This window comes from Zingiber officinale, chromosome 6A (genome assembly GCF_018446385.1).
Source record: "Zingiber officinale cultivar Zhangliang chromosome 6A, Zo_v1.1, whole genome shotgun sequence".
In the NCBI taxonomy this organism is placed as follows: domain Eukaryota; kingdom Viridiplantae; phylum Streptophyta; class Magnoliopsida; order Zingiberales; family Zingiberaceae; genus Zingiber; species Zingiber officinale.
In genome coordinates this window covers 26,585,720-26,607,730 of record NC_055997.1, presented here as the reverse complement: position 1 = coordinate 26,607,730, position 22,011 = coordinate 26,585,720, and the positions used below count along the sequence as shown (strand labels likewise).

The window sequence follows — 22,011 nt, the reverse complement described above, 5'->3', positions numbered from 1 at the left end:
CATTGCGGGTTTATTTATTTGCAGAGATTATCCAATTTTCAATTTTAAATATTTCATTTTCCCAATATTTCTATAGCCAGTTATCAAATATTTTATTCGTAGATAAATTTTATTATTTCGTTAAAATGTTGGAAAAAAAATTGATGAAACAAATAAGTGTCTGAAAATTTCCAATTTCTAAAATTCCATTTTAATAAAATAATTACTTGACCCAAATTATACCGCAAAAGTAAGATTGCAATTGGAGGTTGACGAGGGTCCCACCCACTTCTAACTTCAAGTCATTGTCTAATCCTGACATTATATCTGCATTTCAAAAAACATATTTGGAATAAAGTGCATTACGTGGAATTTTATAGTGATATTTGATAAAATATTTTGTTATTATCCATTATCTTTAAATATAAATGGAATTATAAAATAACTTATTCGAAATAAGGTTTAATGATTTTGAAATTATAACTATGAACTCATTTGGAAATCAACTTGTATCCATTATATAAATTTATATATTTTAAAAACTTTGTCAGATACATAAACTCGTATCAAGACTAATAATGATAAGGCAAAAGCTAATTGTGCCTGCCAATTGAATAGAATCATAATAAACTAATTTAAAATTCATAAATTTATGAGATTAGACTCATTTGTGCTAGTTCAGAATTACTGCAACGTGATTTCAGCCATGGTCCTTCGACTCAGGAGGTCCGGGATAAAAAAATGAGATCCAAAATAAATTTTTAATAATATATAATTCATTTACAATGATTCCTACTAATATTTTTATTTATAAAATCGTCTATAATATTATCAGTTTAAGATTTTTCAAAATGTCTTTTTCAATAATTTTGTCAATCCATTTAATTTTTCTTGTGACATTGACGATCTCATATATGTTTTCAATAATTTTAATTTAAAAAAACTCTTTTCAGCCGATGCTAACCTAACAGACATAGTCAATAAGATTTTATAAGTAATTACAATATTTGGATAACAATTTATATTTTGAACAAATTCAAGAATATCAATTGTAAACATTACTACATTTGGTAAAGTCATTTGTAATATTTTTTTAATTCGGTAAATAAATCATCTAACTTAACATCTGATAAATTATTATGAGTTAGAGTAGATTTTAGATTGACACAACATTTTCGCAATTCATCCAAAGTTCTTAACATTTTTAATTAAATAAAAAACTAAATATATTTTCAAAAGTTTTCATTTGCTCAAATCTACATTTTAAAAAAACAATCGTCATGCCCACAACAACAACAAAATAATCAATTGTAAAGGACTCTAATAGTGAAACTTAATCGTCCTCTCTTTCATTAAATTATTTTTTTCTAAAAATATGATGCTTTGTTGTAAATATTGACTATATGTTCATATTTGATATAAGACTTTTATTAATAGTCAAATTTATAGTAAAATTATCATTCCTATATTTTTCAAAAAAATAAGATTATATCTTTCAATTGTTTCATGGCAGGCCCAAATTCCTAATTTTTCATTTGTTTACCACTTTATAAATTGCAACCTAAAAAGATAGAAAGAAAAAACAATATAAAAAATCTTAAAATATGAATTTAGATCCAACTATCAAAAACCTCAACAATCTAACTACATACCTATAATATATAATATTAAAAAACAAATTGAGTCCTCCTAAATTCTGAACTTAGGATCATCATCCAGTGTCATCCTCCTCCAGAGCCGGCTCTGCGTCGCCTGCTTGATTTGTAAATTATATCTACTGTGACCTGAAAGTACGTAACACTGTATAATTAAAATGATGATGATCTCAAAATTAATTACAGCTGGAAAGCCGACCAATGACACGAGCAAATACCGCGCAGGCAGGGCCAACTTTTTGCGGGACGTAATTGCCCTAGCTTCCCTCCTCTTTCTTCCGATCCAAGCGTGTAAATGTCTGCGTCATGACGGAGTGTTTTGGTCATTGTGCATGGCCCACGTTGGTGGGTCGACGTGGGTGTGTTTGTCAGCAACACGATTAAAGAAATAATAATTTCGTTGGAAGTCTTTTTGGACGAGGAGGAGGCCCCACTTTGTTGCGATCTCGCACTCTTCTCATTCCTATTTGATTAAGACCGACTATATTTTATTTAAGCTTCTCTGGCTTTGGATAATACAGTTCAATGGAGATTTAACTAAAAACAAATATGGTTGTCCAAAAGGACACAATATATAATTTAAAAAATTTCTTTAAATAATCAGACTGACTGTAAATGTACATGACTAAAGTATCCGTGGATAAAAAAAAGTTTATGAATTTATCTTCACGATCGATTTGACGGCGAAGGCCGGAGGGGTCCATTGTAGAAGATTTGTTATTAACTCAACTACGCCGCCTTATGTTGAAATGTAAAAGTAGGACGAAGCTTTTGATGCAAAAGCTGGGGCTTTGGCGTGGGGCGTTGCGGTGCGGTGGAGGAGAAAAGGAAGAGGGCAAAAGAGAGAAGCGTGAGGTGGAAGTCGTCGTCTCATCTTCCTCATCAGCAGCTTTCCATCCATCGCCTTCGCCGGCACAAACATGGCCAGGTCGGTTGGGTCGGCGGTTTTGGTTGGATGCCACAAAGTTAGTTGGCCCCCGCCTCGCCACTGCTGAATTACTAATATGCCCTCTTTCTTTGTTCGATATTACTCAACCGCGTCCCGACCAGTTACAGCGGGCGGGAGCTTCTAAAGACTAAACTGACCTCCTACATTCACTTCCTAAAATACCCTTATATTTAGTTTATTGATGAGACATAAATTTCATGAATGACATAGATTAATAGTTAACTTTAATACACATTTCAACTTTTTATAAATTTTAATTAATCTTAAATTAAGTATACAAATGATAAGCTATCTTATTACTCAATTTATTATAAAGATATTTTCGTCACAAAGGAAAGCTATCAACGGCATGCATGCTTATTCACATCCTCGAGGATATGAGCTACTTGAGGGGCACTATGGTAATTCAACTTCTCCAATATCCTCCCATATGATGCGATGGTAACCTCACCGGTAGGTGGCAGCGGTGCGCACAGAGGCCGGGTCCCAGGCCAACTTCTTTTTGCTGCGCTCGAATGAAGATTCCCTCTCTTTCTTAATCTTCTCTCTCCTTTTCTAGTTGTTGCCAGCGGATCGAGAGCAGGACGCAGTGCCTTCGAAGTCACCCACTCCGTCGATCATCACTCGATCGTTCCAAGGCAAGCCTCCATTACTTCGGTGTTTCAATGATTCACGCATATTTTGTTGATGTCGCTATGTGCTTTCATCGTGATTGCTACTTGCGATCGTCTGATTCGGCTTAGGCTGATAATCAAAACCGGTGGGTTTCTGTAAAAGTTCGTTTTTATTCATAGGTCGTGATGAAAGTGTCGGGTTTCGTTTTGTGGTTTTCGCTGCTGATAACTCTATTATTCACTTCTTCGATCGAAGTGGTCCGCATTACCTACTTGTTCTCCGGGTTTTTGCAAGAAAAAGAGACGATTTTGCATAGTTATTTTGTACTAATTCCTGAAAAATCTCTATCACGGTTCGGTGCGGTGCACGGTACCCGCTGCTCTCCTGTTTTTCCGTTCTTAAAGGTCCGAACGCGTACTATTCTGAAGCTTTCTTGCAATCTGATGCTATGTTTATGTTTATGTTTATGTTTTTTTTTAATTATTATTATAGAAGCATTTACAACTTAAAAACAGTATACTATCATTAAGGAACCAGAAACATTTATCTCCTTGGAGGTCAGTTATTCCCATGTGAATGCATTATGCTTATTATTTGCAATGGCTGAGATTGTATCCACGGTGCACACATATGATTGTAGTCCACTGATTTCGTTCCTTTTTTTTTTTTTTTTTGCAGCTAATTGGTATTCTGGTCTAACTGGTTCCAGCAGTTGGCTGCCAGAATCTTGTGTTCTTGTTGGCTCTCGCACTGGATTAAATTGATCAGAGATGAAAATGGTGGCTACGGGTAACTAAATATCATTTATTTCCTTATGCAATATGAAAAAACAAAGCTGTCAGTTTCGTGCATGGGAGACTTAACAGGTTACATTTATTTTCTCACTTGAAAGTATTGCTTCCTTCAAGCATGATTTCTTCGTTTAACGAATGCAAGAGTACGTGGTAAGAAGTTGTGAGACACAGGTGTTTTAGTTCTGTTTGGCAGGGGTAAAGCATGCCCACTTCCAAAGACTTTTAAGATAAATGGCTGAAGATTTCAAAGACAGTTCGGCCAGGACCGAAGTGAAGTTGTCTGAGAAGGCTAGTATACCTATACTAATTCCTCCTTAAAGTTTTTACTTCTCACTAAAAGGTTTGCAGAAGTGCTTTCTGCAATTTACATCTCTGAGTGGTCTCATTGGATGTCTGAACTTTCTAAGACAGAATCTTTGAAATGTTGTCCATTAGTTTGGCTTTTCCTTTTAAACTTAGGCATTTTTTGCTCTAATTACCATCTCACATATTTTTCTCAATGGCTTAGCATTTCTAGAGATTTTTAACAGTTGAAGCTACATTGCTAATAAGTAGGAAATACCATGTCCATCTAGAAAACAGACACTTTTGCCTTGATTAACTGTTCTAAACGTTATTTTACTCAACAAAGTCCTGCTTGTTGCTTCTTACATTATTCTAATTGCAGGTAGATGTGGATGAAAGCCAAAGTCCAAAGTCTAGCTTTACAGACTTATTTACAAATGAAAACAATGTTCAAGAGGAGGGACCTCTCTCAGACAGGGAATCTGTAAAATTAGAGAGGGATATATTGATGGATGAATCAGAAAGATCTCTCAGCAACCCGATGGTGAAAATGGAAACTTCACAGACAGTTCATCGGTTTGGCAGTTCAGAAGCAGATACTAGTTTTATAATCACCAGAGAAAAAGTCAAAGAACTTGAGAATGAACTTGAAACTGTCCTCGGAAAACTTCGACATTCGGAAGCTGAAACCGCTTCGCTAAACTTTCTCCTTGATGAAACAAATATCAAGCTGGTGGACATGAACAAGCACTGTGAAGAACTTGAACTTGGACAGAAGTTGATGGAAAATAGAGTTTTAGAAGCTGAACAAAAGTACAAATCGCAGCTTATTTCCTTTCTGGAAGCTACAGACTTGAAGGATAAACAACTTTCTGATGCAAGGAAATCAGCTGTTGAATTGTCCATGGAACTGGATAGCTCAAGGAAAAGGATAATGGTTCTTGAAGAAGAATTAGCCACATCAATTGAAGAAATGCATAAATATGAAGAACTAAGCAGACATCATATGTCACAAGAAGGGATGCAGACAATGAAAATTTTGGAGTTAGAGAACAAATTGGAACAGGCGCATATGAATGAGAAGTACATGGAAGTTCAAATTAGCAACTTAGAAAAGGAATTGAAGGAACTACACGGTGAAATTGAAGAGAAACAAGTTCCAGAAGCACTTCAAATTACTTCATTAGAACTTTCAATGTCCCAGGAGAATTTGGAAATTTTACAATCACAAGTAGTTGAGCTGGAACAGAAACTGGCATCTAAAGATGCTTTCATATATAAATTGACTGAAGAAATGAATCTTCATAAGATTTCTGAACAGAATTTGCAAGAAGATGTTACCAAATTAGAGAATTCATTTTCTACTTTAGAAGAAGATCTCAAGAGTAAGCTTGTGCGTTTGAAAGAATTGGAAATGGAACTTCAAGAACAAATGAAGGAAAGAGAAGCGATGAAAGCTATTTTCAATAACCAAGAAGTGCAGATATCAAGGTTAAAAAATAATTTATCTGACTTGACCAGAGAAAAAAAAACTTTGGAGTGTTCTGTTATGGATCTTACTAAGAAGTTGTCAGAGCATGAGGAGTTACATAGCCAATTGGAAACTAAAATAAATCTGGCCGATCGGGAGTCCCAAAAAACAAATTACATTCTCTCAGAAGCATTGTCATACAGAGAGGATTTGGAGAAAAAGTTAAAAAATTTTGAACAACTCCATCATGAATCTAGAATAGTCACAGAAGCTTCTACTAACAGAAACTTTGAGCTAGAAGCTCTAGTCCAGTCATCAGTTGAAGCTGAAGAGGGTCTTAGAGCACAGATGAAAGAAAATGAGATGAGATTGGCGCTCATTGAGAAGAAGAATATTGAGCTCGAGCAACAAATGTATCTTTCTGAAGTAAAATGTTCTGATGCAGAGAATGAGAAAAAGGAATTCCAAAAGAAAATAACACACCTTACTGCTTTGTGGAAAGAAGTAGATGAAGAAAATGTGTTACTGAGGCATCGCTTTAAGAATTATGAAGATAGAATTGATCAGTTGGAATCTTCTTTGAGCAAGTCATCATCGAGAAATTCAGAGCTTGAGAAGGAGCTTAATGATCTCCTCAAAACATGTGTAGAACATGAGGAACAGACTACTGCCACACATCAGCGCAGTCTTGAGCTGGAGTACAAGATCAATTCATCTCATACCAGGGCTGAAGATGCTGAAAGGAGAGCAGAAGAACTGGAATTGTCACTGGAAGCTTCTAATCATCATGCTCAGGAACTTGGGCAACTACTCAGCAATGCAGAAGCAAAACAGAGAGATGCTGAAGCTGAATTAAATCTTCATACTAGCAAGGTCTATGATCTTAGCACAAAACTTGAAGTATGTCAAGCGCGATCAGTGACTCTTGAATCTATGCTTCAAGCTACAAATGAAAAGGAGAGGGCATTACAGGATGTTCTCAATTCAGCTACTGAAGGAAAAAGGTTTTTTGAAAACTTGTCTAAGACTCAGGAGAAACAACTTCATGAATCTAAGAATCAAATTCAAATTTTGCAAAAAGAGCTCAAGTACTTAAGAGATGAAACAGAAAGTGTTCAAGAACAAATAGCAGTGTCGAGTGATCGAGAGAAGGAACTACTTGAGAAGCTAAAATATGATGAAGACAAAGTGAAACAGCACATAAAGGCTGTGGAGGAACTTACTACAATGAATTTGGAGTTGAATTCGTTAAATGAATCTTTAATGAAGGATTCAGAGTTGAAACTCCAGAGAGAAGCAGCAAGATTCGATCAAAAGCAGTCCGAAGCAAGAGAATTGATTGACAAGTTAAAAGCTACTGAAGAAGAATTGGCGTTTTCTAAACAACAGTTTGTTGAAGTAACTGAATATGCCAAATCACTTAACGCAGAGTTAAGTATGAAAGCAATGAAAATCAATTCTCTTGAAAGCAATGTCGAGGAACTTATGCATGAGGTGTCAGAAGCTAACAGAAAAAATGAACAGACATTTGCTGACCATGTATTGTTGGCTACATCTAACTCAAAATTAAAGGAGGAGTTAGAAGCTCACGAGCGCAAAGTTGTTGAACTAGATAATTGGTTTAAATCCATCCATGATGAGAAGGAACAACTACATGAAACCATTGAGACATACAAACAAAATGAAATGGAAACCAAACAACTTCAAGAGAAAATACTTGAACTTGAAGCTCAATTGAGGATTTATGAAGAACAAGCTAGTGAGTCTGCTGTTACTGCAGCAGTTCAGAATGGGAAACTTGAAAAGTCACTTTCCAAATTGCAGGATTTGGAAAGACATGTTGAGCTGTTGAAGGAAGAATCTGATCAGTTTAAAAATGTGAATGACCATTTAACTAAAGATAATATGAGTTTCTCTGAGGAGCTTGCAAATTGCAGGATAAAAATGAATGAATTAAGATCAGCATTTGAAGAAGCTATTACAGAAAAAGAGAACATGTTTATGCAATTTCACTCTTATAAGCAAGAAATGGAGCATCACGTGAAACTTTTGTGCTTTGATAAGGAGGAACTCCAGTCACAGGTAAGTACATACCTAAAAAACATCTATTTTGCTGTAGATAATGTAATGCTTAGGATTCTTGATGTAGATAATTTACAAGTTAGTTGCATGGTTTCTAGTCATCATGTTTAAGCTATGCTGTCCCTAGTATTTGGTCCCGCCATTGAATACTATGGCAAGCTATATCACTTTAATTATTTCAATGACTTCATACTTTAATTGCTTTTTTTTTTACTTGATCTCCCTCTACCCTTTGCATCTCCTAACTTGAATTGATTCATATTGGTTGTCTTGGAACATGTTCATATTATCTTAATCTATTTTTTAAAATTTTATTATCTATTGAATGTACACGTCATTGTATCTTGATAGTAGTATCTTTTTAAGATAAATTGTAGTTGCTTCACATATCATTGCATGTTCATCTTTGTTACACTAACTTTTTGTACTTGTTATACTAAACTGCCTGACAGTTCATAAGTTTTTCCATCTATATGTTTAAAGTTGTTTATTATTTTTTTAAAAAAATAATTTTGCAGATAACCTCCATTATGGATGAGAAGAACCTACTCAATGAAATGTACCAAATGTTAAAGGAGGAATTTGAAACAACTATAGTTAAATTGGAGGAAGAACTAAGCAAAATGAAGGAAAGGGAAATATCTCTTACTTCACTTGTTGAAAGTCATAAAATAGACTTATCTAAGAAATCTCTTCTGCAAGCACACATTTCCGAACTTGAAGAGAAGCTTAGGTATGCCGATGTGCAACTTGGACATCATATAAAATCTGTCGAAGAAGTTACTGCAAGAAATTTGGAGTTGAATTCACTAAATGAATATTTAGTCAAAGATTCAGAATTGAAGCAGCAAGAAGCAGTAACAAGTTTCAAGCAAAAGGAGTTTGAAGCTAGGGAGTTGCTTGAGAACATAAAATCTATTGAAGAGAAGCTCACATACTACAAAGATCAGGCACTACAAGCCACTGAAACAGTTGCTTCACTTCAGATGGAGTTGGCATCAAATGCAATGAAAGTGGCTGCCCTTGAAAACAAAGTTGAGAAACTTAAGCAAAACATCCTGGAAACTGATCTAAGACTTCAGGAAACACAAGCTGAAAATGAATTGTTAGCTACATCAAACACAAAGCTTAAGAAGGAGCTTGAATCTAACCAGCACAAAGTCAATGAGCTTACTGATTCGTTAAAATTGATTGATGCTGAGAAGGAGGTTGCTATGGAGCAACTTGTTTCTCATGCAGACACCATAGCCAAGTTGACGGAGGAACACTCACGTGGTTTGGAATTCCAATCCAAAACTGAATTGTGTCTTAAAGAAAATGAATCCCTGCTCCATGAAGCTATCGAGAAACACAAGCAGAGAGACTTGGAAGCCTTAGATCTGCATGAAAAGCTACTTGTACTGGAAACTCAGCTGAGAGCTACCCAAAAAGAAGCTACTGATTCAGCTATTGTTGTAACAACTCAAAGGGGCCAATTGGAAGAAGCACTTTCTAGAGTACAAGTTCTAGAAGGAATTGTTGAGCAATTGCAAAGCAAATCTGATCAATTTAAAAATGAGAATGAAGATATAATCAGAATCAACCTTAGATTCTCTGAGGAGCTTGCACAACATGAGAACAAAATGAATCATTTAAAGGTGCAACTTATTGCAGCTACTACAGAGAAAGAGGCTATATCAATGCAGCTTCAACACTCTAAGAAAGAAGTAGAGGACCTTGAGAAATTGCTTTACTCTGACAGAGACAAACTCCAATCACAGGTTAGTATGAATAACTCAATCATGTATGCACATGAATGTAAGGTAGATAGGTAATATTCTACAAACAGGTAAATTGCAAGTAAAGAGCATGATATCTCACATTTGTACAATTAGAAATCTAGCAAAAGGGACTTCATTTTCTAAAATGAGAAGCAACTTTGCAGATAACATTTATCATGGAAGAAAACAACATGCTGAGTAAAACATATGAGAAGGAAAAGAAGGAATATGAAGGTACTATGGTCCAATTGGAGGGGAAACTGGAAGAATTGAAGACCAGAGAATTTACCCTTGATTCTCTTGTGGAAATTCTTAAAGCAGAGTTGTGTGAGAAATTGTTTTTACAAACTGAACTAGAAGAAAAACTTAGATATGCTGAAGAACAGTTGGAATATCAGAAAAAATCTGCTGAGGAAATTACTTCAAGGAGCTTTGATTTGAATTCACTAAATGAATCATTGGTCAAGGATTCAGAGCTGAAGCTTCAGGAAGCAGCAGAGAAAGTCACGCAGAAGGATTTAGAAGCTCAAGAGTTGCTTGGAAACTTAATATCACTGAAAGAGGAGCTTTCATTTTACAAAGAACAAGCAGGGGAATCAACTAAAATTATCACATCGCTTAAGATGGAATCGGGCCTGAATGCAGTTAAGTTAGCTTCTCTTGAAAATGATGTCAGTTGCCTTCAGGAAAAGTTATCAGAAGCCAATCTAAGATGTGGACAGACACTTGCTCAAAACGAGCTATTAGCTACAACAAACTTAAAGCTCAAGGAGGAATTGGAAATAAATGAGCTCAAAGTTAATGAACTTAATGAGTTGTTGAAGCCAATGCATGTTGAGAGGGAGGCTACTATTGAACTACTCATGTCTCATGCAAGCACCACAGAAAAATTCATTGACAACCATTCAAAGGGGGTGGAGCTCCAGTTTGTAGCTGAATCTTGTCTCAAAGAATATGAAGCTAAACTGCATGATGTTAATGAGAAACACAAAGAAGAGTTAGATGCTTACCAGCATAAAGTTGGCGAGCTCCATGAGTCAATTGAATCCCTAAATGCTGAAAAGGAGGCTACTTTACATGAAGCTATTGAGAAACATATGCAGAAAGATTTGGAGGCCAGAGAACTGCAGGAGAAGCTGCTTACACTCGAAACTCAGTTGAGAACTTCTGAAAAACTGGCTAGTGAGTCAGCTATTGTTGCAGAAACTCAGAAGGACAAACTTGAAGATGCACTTTACAAAGTGCAGTATCTGGAAGATCTTATCGAACAACTGAAAAGCAAGTTGGATCAATTCAAAAGTGAGAATGAAAGTTTATCCAGAAATAACTCGAGTTTATTTAAGGAGCTTGCCTCATACGAGACAAAAATAAATGAATTACAATTAGCATTTGATGTTTCTGTTAAAGAGAGAGAAGATATTTCCATGCAACTCCATCATTCTAGAAAAGAAATGGAGGATGTTATGCAAAAGCTTAACTATGACAAGGAGAAACTCCAGTCTCAGGTTATTTCGTGCCCATATAGTCCTTGTCTTTATGACAGTTTATTTATGATTAACTAGGATGATCTCTGTACTTCATATGTATAGAAAACCATGCCATGTACATGGCCTTTGTTTTTGACATATTAAACAAAATATTGCAGGTAGTCTCTGTTAGAGAAGAGAATATTGTGCTCAGTGAAATGTATGAAAAGACAAAGAAAAAACTTGAAGAAACTATTGCCCAACTAGAAGAAAAACTAAGTGAGCAGAAGATAAGGGAATTCTCACTCAATTCTATTGTGGAAACTCTTAAAGCAGAAATGATTGAGAAATCCCTTATATTTGAACAAAATATCACTTACACAGAAAAACAGTTAGAACAACAAAGAAACTTTGTGGCAGAATTTACAGCAAAAAACATGGAGTTAAGTTCTTTAAATGAATCCTTAATCAAGTCAAGAGATTTGCAATTCCTGGAAGCAGCTGCTAGCTATCAGCAAAAGGAGACTGAAACTAGAGCATTGCTGGAAAAAATCAGTTATTATGAAGAACTATTGACATTTTATAAAGAACAGGCACTAGAAACTGCAGAGAGTGTCTCTTCACTTAAAGCAGAGTTGGCTGAGAATGTGGAAAAAGTTGTTTCTCTTGATAACAATATTGAGGAGCTTAAGAAAAAAGAATTGGAAGGAAATATAAGATATGAAGAATTAATATCTGAAAACCAGTTGTTGGCCACATCAAACTCTAAGCTCAAGGAAGTGTTGGATGATCACCAGCACACAGTCAATGAACTTCATGAGTTGTTGAAATCCATCCACGCTGAGAAGGACGTTAATGTGCAGCAACTTGCCTCTCATGCAAAAACCATCAAGGAATTGACTGACGAGCATTCAAGGGGCTTGGAGATCCAATTTATAACTGAATCTCGTTTGAAAGAAAATGAAGCCCAGTTGAATGAAGCTATTGAGATACAAAAGAAGAGAGAATTGGAAGCAAGAGATTTGCTAGAGAAGCTGCTTGCACTTGAAACTCAGGTGAGAATCTATGAGCTTCAGACTAGTGAATCGGCTGTTGTTGCAGCAAGCCAGAAGGGCAAATTAGAAGAGTCACTTTCTAAAATACAGGATCTAGAGGGGCTTATTGAGCAACTCAAATGTAAATTGGATCGATGCCAAAGTGAGAATGAAGGTTTGTCCAGAAATAACACGAGTCTATCTGAGGAGCTTGCAGAGTTTCAAGTAGCTGTAGATGCAGAAATTTTAGAGAAAGAGAATTTGTCCGTGGTGATTCATTCATCTAAGAGAGAGATGGAGGACCTTATGCAAGTACTCATGTCTGATAAAGAGAAACTCCATTCCCAGGCGAGTGATTATATTGGCTTTATTATATATACTTTTGTTGTATACATCTAGAACTAAAAACAATATTAGATAGTAAATTATGAGGAGCATCTTGCTAGATACATATATTTTTAGCTTTTAAAATATCTAATTTCTAACATTCTTGGGAGATGGACTATGTTTACTGAATACAAACTAACATTGCAGGTAACCTCAGTTGCAGAAGAAAATACTAGGCTCACTGAGATGTACCAAAAAATAAAGAATGAACTTGAAACAACTACAATCCAACTAGAAGAAAAACTAAGTGAACAGAATTCAAGAGAACTTTCTCTTTGTTCTCTTGTGGAAAGACTTAAAGAACAGTTGTCTGATAAACTGCTTGACCAAGAAGCATTACAACAAAAGTTTAGTTATGCTGAAGAACAGGTGGAGCGTCACAAAAGGTTTCTGGAAGAAATCACTGCAAGAAACATGGAGTTGAATTCATTAAATGAATCTTTGTTGATGACTACAGAGTTGAAACTCCAGCAATCAGAGTTAAGTTACCAGAAGAAAGAGTCTGAAGTGCAAGAATTCCTTGAGAAGTTAATTTCTCTCGAAGTACAATCGACATTTCATAGAGAACAGTCATTAGAAGCTTTTGGGACTATCACTTCACTTAAAGCAGAGTTGTCGGTGAATGCAGTGAAAGTGGTTTCACTTGAAAAGAGTTCTGAGAAACTCCAGCAAAAGTTATCCAAAGCCAATCAGAGAGTTGAAAAGATAGAAGCAGAAAATGAGTCCTTGACTGTATCAAACTTAATGCTCAAGGAAGATTTGGATGGTCATCATCATAAAGTCAACGAGCTTAGTGAATTAGTGAAATTTGTTCAAGCCGAGAAGGAGTATACTGTTGAGAAACTTGCTTCTCATGCAAACACCATAGAAAAATTGACAGAGGAACATTCAAGAGGCTTGGAGCTTCACCTTGCGACTGAATCTCATCTCAAAGAACATGAATTCCTATTGCGAGAAGCTATTGAGGCACATAAACAGAGAGATTTGGATGCCATACAGTTGCATGAGAATCTCCTAGTTCTTGAAAATCAGTTGAGAATTTATGAAAAACAAGCTAGTGATTCAGCTGTTGTTGCATCAATTCAGAAGGACCAATTGGATGAATCACTTTCAAAAATAGAGGATCTGGAAGGAATTGTTCAGCAATTGAAGAGTAAGTTGGATCAAAGTCAAAGTGAGAATGATGATTTATTCCGAAATAATATAAGTTTATCTGAGGAGCTGGCTGGATATCACAGTAAAATAAATGAGCTGCAAATAATTTATGATGCCACTGTTTCAGAGAGAGAATACATATCCCTGCAACTTCTTTCATCCAAGAAAGAAATGGAATATGTCATACAAGATCATATGTCTGAAAAAGAGAAACTACAGATTCAGGTGAGTGACTAGTTAGGCTCTATTATTACAAGCAATATGCCATGGGAAGTTGAAACCATGTAAGACAATTAAATAATCACTAAAGACCATTTAAATATGTATATACGTTGCTTTAAAGATGTTATATATATGTAGAAAAAAGTCCTTGATGCTTTGTTTACTGAATAAAAACTAATATTGCAGATAGACCTAGACAAAGAAGAGAACATCAGGCTCACAGAATTGTACTCAAAAATGGAGAAGGAACTCAAATCATCCATAGTACAATTAGAAAAAAAGCTAGAGGAACGGATAGAAAGGGAATTCTCTCTTGTTTCTCTCATGGAAGGCCTCAACTTAGAATTATCAGAGAAAGTTGCAGAGCTCGCTGTGAATGCAACGAAAGTGGTATCTCTTGAAAACACCATTGACAAGTTTAAGCAAAAGGTATCTGAAGCTAATCAAAGAGGTGAAGAAATGGTAGAAGCAAATACATTATTAGCTAAATCAAACTCAATGCTCAAAGAAGAACTAGAGGTTCATCAGCATAAAGTCAATGAACTTAATGAATTAGTGAACTCTGCTCACGCTGAGAAGGAGGTCATTGTTAAAGAACTTGCCTCTCATGCAAGCACCATAGAAAAATTGGCTGAGGAACATTCAAGAGGCTTGGAGCTCCACCTTGCAACCAAATCTCGTCTTAAAGAAAATGAAAGCCTCTTGCAAGAAGCTATTCAGAAACACAAGCACAGAGATTTAGAAGCCAGAGAGTTGCATGAGAAAGTACTTGTGGTTGAAACTCAATTGAGAACCTACGAAAAAGAGGCCAGTGAATCAGCTGTTGTTGTTGCTAGTCAGAAGGACAAATTGGAAAAGTCACTTCTCAAAATACAGGACCTGGAAGAAATTGTTGAGCTATTGGAAAGCAAGTTGGATCAGTGCATAATTGACAATGATGATTTGTCCCAAAAAAATTTGAGCCTATCTGTTGAGCTTTCCATGTATGAAACAAAAATAGATGAGCTGCTAAGAGATTTTGATGCAGTTGTTTCACAGAAAGAGTACATATCCATGCAGCTTCATTCATCCAAGAGAGAAATGGAGGAGTTCACGTGCCTTATTAAGTCTGATAAAGAGAAGCTCCAGTGCCAGGTGAGTAAATATATAGGCTGTATGATATACTGTAAATGCCACTTAACTACATGACACAGTTGATAATCATTAGCGACCATGTTTTGTGTGTAATTTTTCTGCATTTAAATAATTTTAATGTACAAAATAAAGCATCCTTGTGAAATGGACCTTGTTCTTTCTTTCCTAAATATGTTGTAATGTTGCAGGTAACCTCAGCCATAGAAGAAAACATAGGGCTCTCTGAGTTGTACCTAAAAACAAAGAAGGAACTTGAAGCGAGCACAGTCCAACTCGAAGAAAAAATAAATGAACAGAAGGAAAGGGAAATCTATTTTGTTTTTCTTGTGAAAAGCCTCAATTCTGAACTGTCTGATAAAGTAGCAGATTTAGCTGTGAATGATAGAGAAGTGGTTTCTCTTGAAAATAGTATTGAAGAGCTTAAGCACAAGGTATTGGAAACCAATCAAAGAGGCAAAGAGATAGTAGCGCAAAATGAGTTGTTGGCTACATCAAACTTGGCACTTAAGGAAAAGCTGGAGGATCATCAACATAGAATCAACGTGCTTGATGAATTGGTGAAATCCATCCATGAAGAGAAGGAGGCTTTTGTCGAGAAACTTGCCTCCCATGCAAGCACCATAGAGCAATTGACTGAGGAACATTCGAGAGGTTTGGAGTTACAGTTTGCAACTGAATCTCACCTCAAACAAAGTAGAGGACAGTTGCATGAAGCTATCGAAAAACACAAGAAGAGAGATGTGGAAGCTAGAGATTTACAAGAGAAGCTGCTATTGTTTGAAAATCTATTGAGAACATATGAAGAACATGTTATAGAGTCAGCTGTTTGTATTGTTATTCAGGAGGACAAGTTGGAACAATCCTTTCTCAGGATACAGCATCTGGAAGAAAATGTTGAACAATTGCATAACCAGTTGGACCAATACAAAATTGACAATGAAGGTTTCTCCAGAGACACCTTGAGTCTGCGTGAAGAGCTTTCCATTTGTGACGCAAAAATACACGAGTCGCAAGTAGCTTTTGAAGCAGTTGTTTCAGAGAGAGAAGATATATTTGTTCAACTTCATTCAACTAAGAGAGAAATAGAGGATCTCATGCAACTTCTTAGGTCTGATAAAGAGAAATTCCAGTTGGAGGTAAGCGAATACATTTATGTCTTTACTTCATACAGAAAAACATCACTTAAACATAAACTACGACACAGTTTGATTTCTTATATAGGAGAATATGCCAATGCATACTGGGAAATGGATTTTATTTTGTAATTATAAACTGATGTTGCAGGTAACTTCTATCATGGAAGAGAAGATTGTGCTAAATGAGATTTACCAACACACACGAAAAGAGCTTGAATCAACTATAGCTCAATTGGAAGAGAAACTGAGTGTGCTGAAGGCAAGGGAACTATCTCTTGATTCTCTTGTGGAGAGTCTCAAGGCAGAATTGTCTGAGAAATCTCTTAAGCAAGAAGCAATTGGGCAAAAACTTAGTCACACAGAAGAGCAGTTAGAACATTATAGAAAATCTTTGGAGGAATTCACTGCAAGAAACATGGAGTTAAATTCACTAATCGAATCCTTAACCAAGAATTCTGAGTCTGAAGTGAGAGAGTTGCTTGAGAAGTTGAATTCTTGTGAAGAACAAACCGTGTTCTATAAAAGACAGTCACTACAAGCTTCTGAAACTGTATCTTCAGTTAAGGCTGAGCTTGCAGAGAATGCAGTGAAAGTGTTTTCTCTTGAGAACAATGTCAAGGAGCTTCAGCAAAAGGTAACCAAAGATGATCAAAGAGTTCAAGAGATACTAGCAGAAAATGCTTTGCTGACCATATCAAATTCAACACTCAAGGAAGAGTTGGAGGCTAATCAGCATAAGGTCAACAAGCTTAATGAGTTGGTGGTGTCTTTCCACTCCGAAAATGAGGCTACAACTGAGCAGCTTTCCTCTCAGGCAAGCATCATACAGAAACTGACTGAGCAACATTCAAGGAGCTTGGAGCTGCAGCTGCAAACAGAATCTTGTCTTAGAGAAAAGGAATCTCAGTTATATGAATCTATTGATGGTCATAAGCAGAGAGATCAGGAAGCTACACATTTGTATGAGAAGCTTCTTTTGCTAGAAATTCAGTTGAGAATATATGAGGAACACGCTAATGAGTTCGCTGCTGCTGGCGCTGCTCAAAAGGAAAAACTGAAAGAATCACTTTTCAGAATACAGGATCTGGAAGGACTTGTGGAGCAATTAAAAAGTAAAATCAACCAACTTGAAAGTGAGAATGAACATTTAACGAGACACAACTCGAGTTTGTCTGCTGAACTTACTGCAAAAGAGACCAAAATAAATAATTTGCAAGTAGAATGTGATGCAGCTGTTGGAGAGAAAGAGGATGTATCCATGCACCTTTATTCTTCTAAGAGAGAAATGGAAAATCTCATGCAAGTGTTGAATTCTGAAAAGGAGAATCTCCAGAGCCAGGTGAGTGATATAGTCTTAAATCTCTATTCTAGTTATAAAAATTGGAAATTAACACTATAAGAAAATTTTCAACTTTGTTTTCTAACAGATGAAGTAATTCATTTTACAGATAATTTCTATCATGGAAGAGAAGATTGTGCTTGATGAAGTATATCAAAAGACAAAAAACGAACATGAAGCAACTATAGTTGAATTGGAAGACAAACTAATGGAACAGAAGGCAAGGGATTTTTCTCTTTCTTCTATGGTGGAAAATCTCAATGCAGAATTATCTGCAAAATCTGTTATGCTAGAAGAACTGAGACAAAATCTAACTTTTTCTGAAGAACAATTGGAGCATCACAGATTTTCTGTGGCAGAAGCTACAGCCAGAAATTTGGAGTTAAATTCATTAACTGAATCTCTACTCAAGAATTCAGACTTGAAACTCCAGGAAGTCACAGCAAGCTTCAAAGAAAAGGAATCTGAAGCAATGGAATTACTTGAGAAGTTTAATTCACTTGAAGAACAATTGGCATTTCATAAAAAACAAGCCTCGGAAGCTACCAAAATTATTGCTTCACTTAAAGAAGAATTGTCTGTGAATTCATTGAAAGTGATTTCTTTTGAAGCCCATGTTGAGGAGCCTAAGGAAAAGGCATCTGAAAACAATCTAATTGGCGAGGAACAACTGGCATCGAACTTAAAACCCATGGAAGAGTTAGCTGCTCAACACGATAGAGTCAATAAGGTTGATGAGTTATTGAAAGCCATCCATTCTGATGACTATATTGTTGAGAAACACACCTTTTATTCTAGCAGCATATTAACATCAACTGAGTCACATTCAAGAGGTTTGGAGCTCCAATTTACAACTGAATCTTGTTACAAGGAAAATGAAGCCCGGCAACATGAGTCTGATGAAGAACAAAAGGTGAGAGGGTTGGAGGCTGGAGAGATGCTAGAGAATCTGCTTTCACTGGAAACTCATTTGAGAACTTTCAAAGAGCTGGCATCTCAAAAGGAAGAGATGGAAGCTACAGTACTAGTGCTTGACCATGAAAATAAGAAACTTCATTCGCGGGTTAGTTAATTCCTATCCTCAATTGATCCATGTAAATTAAGTACTTTAAGTTTTATGATATAGATTTATATTAGGTGCACATATCCTGTAACTAAACATGATGGGATGGATGAGAAATTTGTTAACTGATACACGAACATTTGCAGATAACCTCTGTTTTGGAAGAGAACATCATGATCAGCAGAATGCATGAGAAGGCAATTGAAGAACTTGAAGCAACTATTGTCTTATCTGAAGAAAAATTAGGCCAATATAAAGCAAATGAGTTCTCTCTTAATGCTCTTGTAGAAAATCTTAAAGCAGAACTGTCTGATAAATCTATTTTGAAAGCGCACATTTTGGAGCTTGAACAAAAGATGCTATTATCCAAGGAAAGTTATACGAAAGAGGTATTTTACGAATTCTTATTCCATAGGATGGTTTTTGACACTGATGTTTGTCACTAGTTGTTAACATCTTGCATGAACTTGAAATTTCAGGTTGAAAGTTTGGTCTCTGCAGTTGCAGAGAAGGATGCAGAACTAACTGCAAGAATGAAGGGTCATGCAAGCTTGATCCATGAAAAAAATGCCTTGGACAAACAGTTAAAGCAAATTTTAAGGCAACTCGATATGGCACATAGAACCATAATGGAACAGGTAAAATCTTAAACTGTCATTTCAAATTCGTCAGCTTTTCATTCTATTATTTCCTATGAAGTAATGAAACCTATGTGCAATTATTGCACATAGTAAACAGACGTTGACATGTTGTGTCATGATTGTTCATTTATGCACTACAGTTCTTGATATGGCTAGACTTTGACCTTGTTAAATATGGTCAATCATAAAAAGGCAATTATGAAATTGTAGCAGGGGTTTGTATGATGCAGTTTTCATATATTGCCAATTGAAGAGAAAATCTGGGTGTACGAATGTATGTGATATGGTTCTTAGATCTCTTTCTGCTATGATGGACCAATACAGTGTTACATAAAGAGACCTTGTCTAATGATAACATAACGAAATGTGTACTGCCCACACAGGATTGCTAGTGTTTTATGGTTTCAAGTGTCACTTCTGGGTCTGTGGAACTAATAAAATAATGTGATATAAAACAATTTTATGTTATTGTCTTCGATCTTAGTTTATTATTTTTCTTTGTTATTGAATTGGCATTTTAATATATCAATCTGTGACTTGATTAGCAATTGTAGCAAATTTTTCTGACTAGTAAATCACTTTTCACAGAAAAAATTGTTGATAGCAAAGGAGTTCAAAAATCAAGCTCTGAAGCGGTCATTTGACTCATTCGAGTGTAACAAGCAACCAGAAAAACAAGTTGAGGAGCTTAAGCAGAAGCTGCTAGAAGCTGAAACACAGTACAAGGATAAGGTCGGTTCTTTCTATAACAGCAAGTCATATTAGTCTTCAGTATTTCAGGTCGATTAGCAATGAATTCTTAGCATGTGTATCTCAAATTCATTGTCACATTTAATTACCTTCATTAGAACCTTTTGTTTCCCTCTATCCCTCACCTTCAACTGTGATGCATTCAACCTGCCAAAGGATATATACAAGGAGGTAAGTAACTCTGTTACCGATTGACATTGTAATAGGGTGTCTATAGGGCAACTTTTCTGAGTATAATCTTTAGGCAATATCTTTTGACTTTAATCTGTTTGTAGTTCTATTCCACAGTTTGTTATTGCTGAGTACTCACTGTTTACCACCTGAAAATACATTTCAATTGTAACATGAAATACTTTGCTACTGGTTTATTCCTCAGCCTAAGTATCAGAAACACTGCATTCTGAAGTGCTTCAGAGTAGAAAAAGTTGAGCAACACAACATTTGTTGTGCACCTGGAAGGTTCCTTTTTATTTGTAGATGAGCTGATTTCAGTTTTGCTACTATTTGGAATGTGCAGGTTAAAGAAGAAGCTAAAAAGGTTAGAATTCTCCAAGCAGAACTTAACCAATTAAAACTTAAACTCAGTAAGACTGCTGAAATGGAAATGAAGATTATCAATCTTGAGAATGCATTGAAGTTGGCTTGCACAACAAATGTGAGAGAGGTAACTCTAACCCACTATGTTGAATCGGTCAAGTTCTCTTTGTTATCTGTACAAAACACTTGTTAATTCTCGTTCCATGTTCCTTCAGGTCAAGAGAATACCTTCTCCAGCTGAAATGAAGGTTGCAATGGAGGTGACATCAAGAGATCCCGGATTGGACACCTCAGCACTCAAGATCACAAGTAAATGGGCACACCATGATACCGAGGGCGAATTCCCTATTGTTCACGTCGATGCAGATCCTTCAGTAATCATGGCCTTCAAGTTCATCTTAGGAGTGGCATTAGTTTCGGTATTCATTGGAATTATTCTCGGGAAGAGATACTAGCATGGTTTTGGTAATTTAGTTTCTCTCTTTGTTGTGTGCATACTCTCTTTTGTTTTTTGCATTCCAAAAGCTTCACCGGAAGCAGCAGTAGCATCATAATTCTTGTCATTCGTTAGGGAATCAAATACAACAATTGATTCCCTGCATTTTGTTTTGGGTTATGAATCTATTTTTGTTCGATTCCTACCCGACGGTGTGCAGTAGGGGACTGCATGCCAATTTGAGTTTTTATTTTTAATCATGTAAACAACCTTAACTTGTAAAACAGATGTTTGTGTTTGTGTATAGTGTTTTGTGATAGTAGTTGGTTTGCTGAATAAGAAAATTTTCAAGGCTGAAGAAGCCAATGAGCACATCTTACTATTAAGTTCACATCATGCCCCCAGCCAATGATGCTGCGGGCATGTCCAGTTTCTTAACGGATAGTTAATATAAGAATGCTGGATTAATGGATCATTTGCTGAGAGCGTTATCGTGGATGGAAGCTTATGAGATTGGTTGATCACTCCAGGAACTGGATATTATTGATTCTAAAGGGTAGTCCAATGTACAAAGTTCCCTCCATGCGGGGTCTCGAGGAAGGATTCATTGTACGTAATCTTATCTTATTTTTTTTACAAGAGGTTATTTTCAGGATTTGAACTCATGACCTTTTAGTCACAAAGCAACAATTTTACTGTTGCGCCAAGGCTCCCCTTCCCTAGAAGCCCAGCATCCTTTGGTTGAGTTCCTCATTTGGAGGAAAAATTTCTACAAATATGTCATAGCTGGGATCGAACCGCCGATGTCTGGTGACAATCTGGATGTCCTACAATAGCACCATAGTCCCGGGGACAAAATATAAACATAGTTAGCATCATTGATTAACTTTGGATCACCGATTTAGTTTTACATAATTTTTCCATCAGCCATTATGATAAATCGGGAAACGCTCGTGGCGAACGGTTAAGAAGATCAACATCCTTTGATTACACGCCTTATTTAAAGAAAAATTTCTACAAATTCTCTGTAATTAAAATCAAACTATAGATACTTAGATGATAATATGAATATTCTATCATTACATCGTAGCTAAAGTTACTGTTGCTAACTAAAAATCACT

The 22,011-nt window shown here is 36.0% G+C and overlaps 1 protein-coding gene across 3 annotated transcripts; it reads left to right on the top strand.

The window, feature by feature from the left end:
* Positions 1–3,876: 3,876 nt before the first annotated feature.
* LOC121996182 (golgin subfamily B member 1-like) lies at positions 3,877–21,209 on the top strand. Of its 3 annotated transcripts, none has more exons than XM_042550041.1 (16): positions 3,877–3,987; positions 4,186–4,280; positions 4,660–7,830; positions 8,349–9,590; positions 9,755–11,095; positions 11,236–12,438; positions 12,625–13,857; positions 14,041–14,988; positions 15,177–16,124; positions 16,273–17,463; positions 17,573–18,526; positions 18,673–18,915; positions 19,006–19,164; positions 19,756–19,899; positions 20,435–20,581; positions 20,670–21,209. In XM_042550041.1, exons 2-16 carry the CDS (start codon positions 4,224–4,226, stop codon positions 20,907–20,909), a joined length of 13,221 nt encoding a protein of 4,406 aa, XP_042405975.1. In that variant the 5' UTR covers positions 3,877–3,987; positions 4,186–4,223; the 3' UTR covers positions 20,910–21,209. The 3 variants fall into 3 exon arrangements, with proteins under 3 accessions (XP_042405975.1, XP_042405973.1, XP_042405972.1); XM_042550039.1 differs by having other exon boundaries at positions 3,877–4,064; XM_042550038.1 differs by having other exon boundaries at positions 3,877–4,280.
* The last annotated feature ends 802 nt before the right edge of the window (positions 21,210–22,011 follow it).

Coding starts and splice junctions, on each gene's coding strand:
- LOC121996182 (XM_042550041.1), top strand. CDS start 4,224: ATGGCTGAAGATTTCAAAGACAGTTCGGCCAGGACCGAAGTGAAGTTG. Junction 4,281..4,659: donor AAGTGAAGTTGTCTGAGAAG/GCTAGTATACCT, acceptor TTCTAATTGCAG/GTAGATGTGGATGAAAGCCA. Junction 16,125..16,272: donor AAGAGAAATTCCAGTTGGAG/GTAAGCGAATAC, acceptor CTGATGTTGCAG/GTAACTTCTATCATGGAAGA.